We start from the raw sequence: 10,707 nt of genomic DNA, 5'->3' as shown, positions 1-10,707 counted from the left end.
TTCCGTTCGCTGAATTGGCTCACGTGAGGTGATGACAATGTTCCTACTTTCCGTTTCTGAATGTAAACAAAAGTTGACAAATACCAAACTTATGATAAACACCTTTTTAAGTTATTGGCGTTAGTGGCGACACTAGGATCTGATCCTAGTGATGGATTCCCTCACCTTCATTTCTTTCCGAACACACTTGCTGCCGATAAGCATCCATGACCCAACTTTACCTGAACCAGTCATGACATGATCCATCGAAATCCAGAGACTGGATTGATGTGTTAGCTTTTGACGACACCTCATCCCCCCTCTAGGCACACCACCGGTAAACAGCTTGAATGCTTCTTGGCGGGCTCCACCTCCACCTCCATCTGAACGACCGCAACACCCCCAAAATTTCAAACTATTGCATAATCAAACACGAAAAGAAGCCGTCTGCCCTTTACCGGGATCGATTTTCCGGCTTTCGGCGTTGCACAAAAGCAAGCGATTAGCAGACAGAAAGAACTCAGGCCAATCATAGAATCTTCTCCCTTTGCGGACACGGGTTGCTTCTCTAGAATCTTTTTCTCGAACTGCTTCTCTAGCATCTCATGGCTTTGAGCTTGAGCAATGGTAGGAGGAGATGGGCGTGCAGAGCAGCGCGCAGAGGAGGAAAGGGAGGCGCAGGCTGCGGCCATTTCCACGTCCACTACCACGTCCCGCGCCAGGTCTGGGCATTCTCGCCTCTCCGGTTGCCGGCTCGCTTCTCGCTGTTGCCTTATCTGCTGATCCTTCCGGTGCTATTCTTCGCCGTGCTTGCCTTTCTCGTGTGTTTCGGCTGGTTCACCCTAGTCTATTTCGTGTCATCCCTGTGGAGCAAAGGAAATGATCATCGTCGCACGGAATGCGGCAGCGATGCCGGTGAACCTCCCGGGGAAGACCAACGGGAGGAGAGAGCAGTGAAGCGTGTTACAGAGCAAGCTGGTGATTCTGGCCCGTCAGAAGTTTGTGTTGGAACTCATGAGATAAAAGAGGTGTTTGAAGATGGATTCTCTGAAGAATCTCGGCACATGTCAATGATTGCTTCACCCGGAATCTGTATCGACGACAAAGAGAATGCCGATGAGGAGAAAATTGTAACAGAAGTGATGATGTTTGAGACAAACAAGGAGGAGCTAAAAGCATTTGCTGAATTGGATGGTTGTTCAGAGAAGCATCAGCAGGTAATGGAACCTCCATTTGATTGTTTTCTCGAAGATCTTAATACCAGAGAGTTCAGCACCTCACTTTATACTGCAAAATTACTCGATGTGCCATATGGTGACGAATTTGTTGCAGACAGAAAGGAACTGTCAGTTTTAAGTTCATTGGAAATTTTGGAATTTATTGACAAGCATGATACTGCAGAAATAGTAGTTAACGGAGCTGAGAGTGATTTTGAGATTCCAGAGGTATCGTCTTCAGATGATTCATCCCACCATGGTCTTGGAGATGAACAGAGGAAGGAGATCAAACAAGAACAAAGCACAACAGAACTATCAGTTAATTGCGTTATTAACAGGCTACCTGAAGGCATCCTTGACAAATGGCAAGAAACAGAAAATCTAGCCATTCAGCACAAGAAGAAGCTAGCTGAAGATGACTCCATGGAAGAAGTCAGACAGCAGACTGTTAGTATTTCAGATCAAGAGTCTCAATGTGAAATGGCCTGGTTGCCACTTGATTCAGCCTGTGAAAATGAATCTGAAAATGTAGCAGCTTCGAACACTCCATTCCATCAAGCTATTAATGGCCAAGATGGTGAATTTAAAGAAGAGCTTATTAAGAACAAAAATGTAGAATCATCAACTTCTGCATCTGCCGTTTGTGATTTTGCCCATAAGCATTGGAGAATAATAGAACAACTTGATGGTTTTGAAAGTGAAGATAAGAATGAAGACAGAGATGGTAACTGTACCTCCACGGTGAGTACAAAAGGACATTAACTTTATTTTCTTAGTCAGTGCTGATTAAGGTAATGTTGAATTTTCCTGGGCTTATGTCTCAACTTAATTTGAAAGGGAGCTTCACGTAGATTGCCGCTCATTAGGAGGTCCCCAACACAGTGGTGGAATTTATGTGGAGTCCTTGATGCGTTTGCTGGGGGTGAAGACTAAATTGAGGTGACAAGCTGGTCCCCGCCGTAGCCTGGGGGTGAAGACTAAATTGAGGTGACAAGCTGGTCCCCGCCGTAGCCATTCATTCTTTTTCAGGCCCCCCATATTTGTTGTGTTTCTTTCTTTCTAGCTGCTGGTAACTATTCGTTTTGTTTTGTAAGAAGACAAGGAACTGTGTTGAAACTAACAGATTCATAACACACCTTCAATTTAGTAATGAGATTTTTTTTCTAAAGTCATATGGCACATTTGTTTTAATAAAGTCAGTTTAGTACGTTTTTCAACCTCGCTGATTATTGCAGAATATGTAGGCAGCTGACGAACCAATAATCTATTTTACTGGCTCACCTCATCTCACATTTGTCCTTTCCATTTCTCAGCCTACAATTTTAGTTGGTTGTAGTAAGAAACCCATACATTTAACTTTACTTCAGTATCAAAATTTATTACCTCACCTTCCAATTCATCCACATTTAACTTTACTTCTAATATATTACCCATTTTTTTGTGGATTTTCAGATGTTGTCAGGGAAACATTAGGTCCACTAAAACTTCAGATATTTAAAGCTCATCCCGTTATGCTATCGACAATACTTCTCAAGGCTTGAGTTTTCTTTTCCCTCACCTGCTTTTGCTCTTGGCACTATTGCGTGCCGTGCTCTGGCTTTGACCATTTTTTTTCCCATTCACTAGAATTTTGGAAGCTTTGGGCTTCTGCCTATCTACTGGATATTGCTCAAAAACAGAAGGATTGGATTTTGTTTTTGTGTTTGTGGGCTGAGATATTGGATTTTTTAGGACTAAAGGATTGCATTAACTGTTTATGGTCAGCCCACAACTTTTTAAATTTTTTTACTGATTGTATATTTTTTGCCGACAGTGGCTATTGTAATTCTTCCTTCTTCCTTCAAATTCAAGAAAGCTTGACTGATTGTAAATTGGTATGAAATGGAAGTACATCTTGTAAATGTGCTTTTGTTTCGGTCTGTCTATGGCCCTATTTGGATTCTTTCCAACTAATGATTAACTAGCTAATTGATAAAAGTCTCTTTTAGCTAGCTAAAGATTAGCTAACTAGCTATTAGCTGGGTGTGTTTGGATCCACCAACTAATTGCTACATGGTACTCCTGTGTTTGAGAATTTAACGGAAGGGTTGAGGGTAATACAGCCTTTTAACGTTTTTAGTTAGGATTAGCTGGGTTCAACCAGCTAATGAGATAATACTATTTCAATTAGCTGGAATATCATTAGCTAGTCCATTAGTTGACCCGTTTGGATCCATAATAGCTAAAATTAGCTAGCTAACTATTAGTTAGAGCATCCAAACAGGACTTATTACTCTCGTCGTTGTGACATATCCGTAATGAGAGCTTCTGTCTCCTGATAAGAAAAGAGTTTATACTCCACAGATTGGTTGCCTTTGTAGACATACATACATATGTTTATCTTGTTTGAATAAGACTGGAGATTCAAACAACTACGGAGGGTGAGGGAATACGGTACCAAATAAATCCAAGCTTTTTTAAGGTTTGAATATGTTTGCACGACTGGAATGGCGGTGTCTCACTGCAAGTGAGGGGATGACTCCAGCACCTAACCTTTCGAAGTTCAGAGTTCAGAGTAAGGAGCCGACCTGTTCAGATGGTGTTGGTGAAACGGATTAAGTTGACTTCCTCAATTGACTAGAATTTCTTTTTCGGTTTGTATCAAAGTGATTAAACATATTAGAAATGAGAATCAAAATTAGCGGATGAGAGAAGATTTGTGCAAAGAAATTTAGTTGAAATGGGTAGGCTTCTTACTACAGTACATTATATTTCTCTGGTTCGTGTTCCTGATTTTTGATTGATCTGTTCACGTGTCAGCACCAGGACGAACACTCGGTGCCGGACGAAATCAGTAACCAACCCAACCACCATCGGTGACGGACGCCACCCAACTTTCATTCATCCACCTCGTCGCATCAGCTAGTGACCCGGGAGGGCCGTTAGTGCTCTGTTCTTGAGGGAGAAACTATGGACAACATTGGCGTCGGCCCGTCGCTGGGGAACCGTTTGGCCGATGGCATGGGACTAGGCAGGCCTGCAGCAGAGAGTCAGGGCAAGGCCTATTTGGCCCATTCAGAAGCTCAGTTACTGCTTCGGCAAGTCTTTTTACCTTTCTAAACTTTTTTTACCTTTCTGAACTTTGGGACAATCCGTGTCTTCTCTCTAGACAATAAAACAGTCCGGACTCCTTGAACTCGCGATACCAGACACATGACCTTCCTGACTGGTTTCTCCCAATGGTTTTGCTCCTTTTCTTTTATAATTATTTTAGATGAATCTTTAAAAAATCATAGTAAATCAAAAAATAATTAAATGAAAAATCAAATTTTGTTGGACTCCACGTAAATCTTGAGAGTGATGAATTCTCTATAGATAGCCCTTTCATTGTCTGCAACTGAAAGAACAATTAGATTTGACCAACTAATTGAGTGTGATCCATATTTTGGCAAAGAGATTATGGTTTCAAAAACTGCACAAGGGGATGTTCGCTAGAATTTACATGCCTATATCACTCTTTCTAGCTTTTTTTTACAAAGTGCAAATAATTCATAGGAAAAAAATTGTACCGCTTAGCAGGGTTGTTAAATTTATGAAATCCTTGGTTGCATAAAGAAATTATATTATTCTATAATTTTATAATAATCCCATACTCTTAAGAAATTATCAAGTTAATTAGAGAAAAAGAAAAACATATACCATCCGTCTTTCATATAGGATCAAGTTACAACCATTGAGATCGAAACATGAAAAATCCCCACATGTTTGTTGTTACAAAAAGAGAAAAAAAAAACTCTGCACGCACGTACAACCCCCTATACGTGGTTTACACAAGACTCTTGATATTATCGATGTGGTTTACACACGTGTATTAAAGTGATGAGATTTTAACTTGTAAAAGTACTGAAAGAAAACAAAGGCTCTTATGGAAAAAGTGTATTATATTTACTGAAATCGTAAAAGGAAAAAACATGTATTCTTTAAGCACTTCGTACGGGCGAAATTACTGAAAGAAGAATGCAGGCTGGCCTCACAAAGTTATATGCGACGAATTTTGCGGAGAGACCAACACGTGCAAGAAACACAAGTTCATATTCTGCTCAAGATTTGGAGCATGGAACCTTCGACTTGCTCAAGCCTAGAATCTCATTTTGACCCCCTAACACTATCCGAGTGTTGCAGAAAAACTAGCTGGATAGCAAGGTTTCCAACTTGGCAAGCATCGCTACACATTTCTTGTTCTTTTCTTTGATGGATTTCTCTGACGACAACCCTGTAACTACTACAAGATGTCACGATCTCACTCTTTAGTTTTTTGTTGTCCTAGTCAAATTTTGACCAATAAACTGAAATTTAGTAGTAGGAGAGCGTGCGGTCCAAACCAAACAATGGCATGAAGCTCCTCTATTTATATACTCGCTGTACTTCCACATTTCTACTACGCCAAAGTGTCACAAACTGCAATACAAATTTGTACTTCAGAAAGTTCTAATGGCCGTAGCTCCAGTACTCCTTGCCGTGCTCCTGGCATCGGCATGGCGGGCGGCGGCGGTGAGCAGTAGCGCTGCTGCTGATGACCGCATCGAGCGGCTGCCGGGGCAACCGGCCGTGGACTTCCCGATGTACTCAGGGTACGTCACTGTCGATGAGCTCGCCGGACGGGCGCTGTTCTATTGGCTGCAGGAGGTGCCCCCTGAGGCCCAGCCGGCGCCGCTGGTGCTGTGGCTAAACGGTGGGCCAGGATGCTCGTCGGTGGCCTACGGCGCGTCGGAGGAGCTCGGCGCGTTCCGCATCCGGCCGGACGGCGCGACGCTCTTCCTCAACAAGTTCCGCTGGAACAGAGGTCTGCTACCTTGCTGCCATCTGAAAACTTGCCTTGTCGCTACAGGTAATGAACTGATGGTACTGAGATTGAACTGTGAATGGCTGCAGCGGCGAACATCCTGTTTCTGGACTCGCCGGCCGGCGTGGGGTTCTCGTACACCAACACCAGCTCCGACCTCTACACCTCCGGCGACAACAGAACAGGTACGTTTTCACGCACTTGGCGATGCCTTTGCTTCCACAATATTATGTTGCTCGATCCGTGGCTTCAGCACCATGCGAAAATGTCATCGCAGCTCATGATTCCTACGCTTTCCTGGTGAAATGGTTCGAGAGGTTCCCGCAGTACAAGCACCAGGATTTCTACATCGCCGGGGAGAGCTACGCAGGTGCATGTAGTAGCAGTGCTTGCTTGCTCTCTTCATTTTACCCTGTGTCCTCGTGTATGCTTTACTACCACTTTCAGTCACGAAAATATCATTGCAAAAAATGAATAAAATCGGCAGGGCACTACGTTCCGCAGCTGTCCCAACTTGTGTACCGGAACAACATCGGCATCGCGAAACCCATCGTAAACTTCAAAGGCTTCATGGTACTTTGCTCCCAACGCCGCATCAATCCATCGTGTTCTTTTTTTCTGTCTGGAAGAAGAACACCGTACCACACCCACCTGAAATCTTTTGCAGGTCGGGAACGCGGTGACCAACGACCACACCGACTACGCCGGCATGTTCGAGTCGTGGTGGAACCACGGCCTCATCTCCGACGCCACGTACCAACTCCTGCGGGCCACCTGCCTGGACGACTCCATCATACACCCCTCGCCGGCGTGCAACGCCGCCCAGGACGTTGCCGCCACGGAGCAGGGCGACATCGACATGTACAGCATCTACACGCCCCTGTGCAACCAGACATCATCGTCAGCGGCGGCGGCGGCAACCAAGAGACGGAGAGTGAGTAACGCGAGGGTGTATCTTCCCATGCTCAAACAGTCTTTTTCCCCCCTTTCCTTTGTGTTCACTGATCATCGATCTTGACCGTCTACGCATATGATGCGGCCGGCCGGGTGCGTGCGCTTACAGCCATGGATGAGGGGATCGTATGACCCGTGCACCGAAAGCCACTCAACGGTCTACTACAACCGGCCCGAGGTGCAGAGGGCCCTCCACGCCAACGTCACTGGCATAAACTACACTTGGGTCACCTGCAGGTTCCTACTTGTCTTGATGACCAAATTAATGAACCCATCATGTGCCAGATTGTGATAGATTTAATTCTTCCATGGAAGTTATGAGGTCTAAGTAGTGGGGTTCATGCATGTATGGTCGAATATGCTTATTCGTCTTGTTCCATGGTCCGCAGCGACACGTTGAATGATCACTGGGGAGATTCACCAAGATCCATGCTTCCTATCTACCAGGAGCTGATTGCAGCTGGCCTTAGGATATGGGTCTTCAGGTCAGTTGTTCGTTGCACCTTGGTTTGCTTAAATCTAGCTAGATGCGCTATTTCCTTCTTATTATCGAGATTTTAGACCTTGCACGCATGCTAAATTCGGATTCGGATCACATTTTTTTTTCTTGCAATTCTTACCGAAACTTAACAGTTTCCTATAAAGTTATAAATTGCGTACATATACTAGCTCAACCTTTAAATGTATGATGTGCAGTATATACAACAAATTGAACAAATTTGCTTGTTATAAACATCATATACTTAATTTTTTGAGAAAATAAACATCATATATGTAAGAACAGACAGAATATTTAAAAGCATTGATATTGTGTGCATCATGCTTCAGCAGAATTGATCGGAATGAATAATCACGTTAGCAGGTGATGTAGTTTTTGCATTGTGTCATCCGCAGAAGATTCCATTGTTGACCCGCCATTTTCCTGAGTACTACCATGAGGTCACAGATGGAACAACCCGTTGTCTCTTGCTGCACAGCTCCTTGTCCGCCCCTGTGACGCTTGCGAAATTATTGTCATCCATGCGGAAAATTTCGGCATCTATTAAGAAATCATCTCTAGTTGAATTGAGCGGCACTGTCATCCTGTCAGTTGTCATCAAGAAGATTATGGCGAGAAAATCATGTTCGAAAGTGAAACAAATTAAAAATGCTTTTGAATTCAACTACTCGAACCAATTTTTTCCCCTTGGACGCGTGGATAGGCTATAGTCCATGCCAGTAGGTATAGCACATTGCACACTCGCCTGTATGTTTGATTTTGGACCGAGAGGTGTGGGCAGAAAAACATAGCGATCTGTCATCTTCTGCACTCAAATGGCCACAGTTATGCTGAATTTTGCTTGGCTGCCTTAGCTACAAAATCTAAGAGAATGATTTGGTCCTTCATTTATTTCGCAGCGGAGATACTGACGCAGTAATCCCCTTGACATCAACAAGATACTCCATCGATGCTCTGGGCCTTCCAACTACCACGAGCTGGTACCCGTGGTATGATAACAAGCAGGTCAGCTTCATTCCACTCAACTTGGCTTCCTCATATGAACCTCATGGCGGACATTTCTGAATTGTAATTAGTAGGTCACATTGATTGTCAATTGTCATATCCAAATCGTTCAAGTATCCGCATATATCCTAAAAGGCAACAACTGACGTTGTGTTTAATCCTTCTTTTGTTCTGATTGGTTTCGAATAGGTTGGCGGATGGAGTCAAGTGTACAAGGGCCTGACCTTGGTGACCATTCGTGGCGCAGGGCATGAGGTTCCTCTCCACAGACCGCGACAGGGATTCATATTGTTTCAGCACTTCTTGCAGGGGAAGGCCATGCCGAAAAATGGAACCACCTCATAACTAGAAGCATTGTTTATTCTTGTCCGCATAAATAAGATGAAATAGCATAGTAAGCATATTTGTGTCATGTATTTAGCATTCGAGCGTTTTTTTCTCAAACATGCAGGAGAATTGTGCATCAATATATTAAGAAGAATAACAGGGGATAAAAAGCCCCAAAACAAAACAAAAACTATTATAGGATTGAAGGGCCTGTAACACACCACACCTTTAGAGGACACTCTAAGCCGTCTCTAAAGAAAAACCTGAGGCAGGACCAGACCACAAGATCAATAGCATGTAGGAGCCAGGGTAAGGAGATAAGACACTCCTCGAGCCCCTGCTGCTACTGACCACTGCTGTGCTTCCTCCCTAATAAAGGCCGAGATGACCCGAGTTACGTTAGGGATCCCTCCATCAAATGCACCTTTTTCGCAACGGCTTGCAGCCCAAACGTCATAAGAATTCCGATGCTTCCAGATTAGCCAAGCTCCCAGGAAAATGATGGAGTTGAACCCCTTTTTGGCTTGACCAAAAAACCTGCTGCTCACTCCCTCCCACCAATCCACAAAAATCAGATCATCCAACTGTGGAGCAAATGGCTTGCAGCCCAAAAGGTTGCAGAATGCTAAACCATGTTTGCCGGGTGAAAACAAATGAGACCAGTAGGTGGTCTATTATTTCACCAACCTAATCACGGAGTGGACACTTTGGTGGATGGTTAAGACCTGGCGTGCTAGCCTGTCAGCTGTCCAACATCTATTGTGAGCTGCTGTCCACATAAAGAACTTGCACTTCCCTGGGGCAGCTCCTCCAAATCTTTTCTCAAGGTTTAAAACAGGTGGCTCCAATAAACAAGACCTCATAAGCTGATTTAGTAGAGTATAAAGCAGAAGCTGAGAATTTAAGAGAAGTTCCCAAAGGTGTAGGTATTCAATCAGGATAGGCACATTCAATGCAACCTTTTATATCTGAGATCCATCTTTCATCAGTGATAGCATCATAGACTGACCTTTTCTTTGCTCTGGCTGCTATAGAACTAAACAAATGTGGCAGGTCCTATTCTAAGCTCTGGCCGAGTAGCCATTTATCTTTCCAGAAACGAGTGTTTTTCCCATTACCCACTACTGTCTCAACAGCCATAGCTAAGAAGGCTTAGACTTCGGGACTAAGCTTGGATGGGGAAGAAAGCCCATGCTTTGTCAGGTTCTGTTTTATGTAGCCACAACCACCTGAGCTTCAGAGATACCCCAAGTTTTGAATATTACAGATACCGAGGCCCCCAAAATTCAGTGGTCTGGCGACCTTTGGCTAAGCTAGCAAATAGTGTCCCCCCCTAACATCTCTTCTTCCTTTCCACAGGAAACACCTTCTTATCTTATCAATTGCCTTCAATGCCCACGGGGGAAGATCAATTGCCATGATGATGTAGATCAAAATGGAGGTGAGAACAAATCGAACCAAGACCATTCTTCCAGCTTTAGTAAGCAGATCAGCCTTCCAACTTGTGAGTCTGTCTACAATTTTGTCAATGATGGGCGGAACCTGTTCTTTGGTTAGCTTATGAGGAGAAAGGGGGACCCCTAGGTACTTGCAAGGGAAGTCAGAGAGCTGGCAAGGCAAAGCTTCCTGTAAAGTTGCTTTGTCCTCCTCATTACATCTTATAGCAAGAACACTGCTTTTCTGTAAGTTTGTTGTAAGGCCACATGCACTTCCAAAGAGCTGCAGGATATCCAAAGTGATTTCAATGTCACTTGCTGATGGTCTCAAGAATATAACTACATCATCTGCATACAAGGAGATCTTGTGCTGCAAGGCTCTCCTGGCAAGTGGCTGCAATAGTTGTTCATCTACAGCTTTCTTCGCCAAGGGGCATAACACATCCATGACTAGAATAAAAAGCATCG

General features: G+C 43.9%; 1 protein-coding gene across 9 annotated transcripts; it reads left to right on the top strand.

Annotated features, from left to right (window-relative positions):
- Positions 1 to 320: 320 nt before the first annotated feature.
- On the top strand, positions 321 to 8,888 carry LOC112887185 (serine carboxypeptidase 2-like). Of its 9 annotated transcripts, XM_025953299.1 has the most exons (10): positions 325 to 771; positions 5,716 to 6,018; positions 6,108 to 6,203; positions 6,296 to 6,388; positions 6,506 to 6,591; positions 6,686 to 6,952; positions 7,082 to 7,209; positions 7,362 to 7,457; positions 8,371 to 8,476; positions 8,666 to 8,888. In XM_025953299.1, exons 1-10 carry the CDS (start codon positions 585 to 587, stop codon positions 8,819 to 8,821), a joined length of 1,518 nt encoding a protein of 505 aa, XP_025809084.1. In that variant the 5' UTR covers positions 325 to 584; the 3' UTR covers positions 8,822 to 8,888. The 9 variants fall into 9 exon arrangements, 6 of the variants coding, with proteins under 6 accessions (XP_025809080.1, XP_025809081.1, XP_025809083.1 ...); XM_025953297.1 differs by lacking the exon at positions 325 to 771 and having other exon boundaries at positions 5,631 to 6,018; XR_003227516.1 differs by lacking the exons at positions 5,716 to 6,018; positions 6,108 to 6,203; positions 6,296 to 6,388; ... (4 more) ...; positions 8,371 to 8,476; positions 8,666 to 8,888 and adding exons at positions 2,048 to 2,135; positions 2,649 to 3,097 and having other exon boundaries at positions 321 to 1,937.
- Positions 8,889 to 10,707: the final 1,819 nt, after the last annotated feature.

Source organism: Panicum hallii, chromosome 3 (genome assembly GCF_002211085.1).
Source record: "Panicum hallii strain FIL2 chromosome 3, PHallii_v3.1, whole genome shotgun sequence".
NCBI classification, from domain to species: Eukaryota; Viridiplantae; Streptophyta; class Magnoliopsida; order Poales; family Poaceae; genus Panicum; species Panicum hallii.
The sequence above is the reverse complement of the archived record's forward strand: the minus strand, read 5'-3'. Positions and strand labels throughout refer to the sequence as shown.

Excerpts from the sequence above, each read along its gene's own strand:
- LOC112887185 (XM_025953299.1), top strand. The coding sequence starts at position 585 with ATGGCTTTGAGCTTGAGCAATGGTAGGAGGAGATGGGCGTGCAGAGCA. Across the intron at positions 6,389-6,505 it reads CGCCGGGGAGAGCTACGCAG|GGCACTACGTTCCGCAGCTG; the intron begins GTGCATGTAGTA and ends TAAAATCGGCAG. Across the intron at positions 7,458-8,370 it reads CTTAGGATATGGGTCTTCAG|CGGAGATACTGACGCAGTAA; the intron begins GTCAGTTGTTCG and ends TTTATTTCGCAG.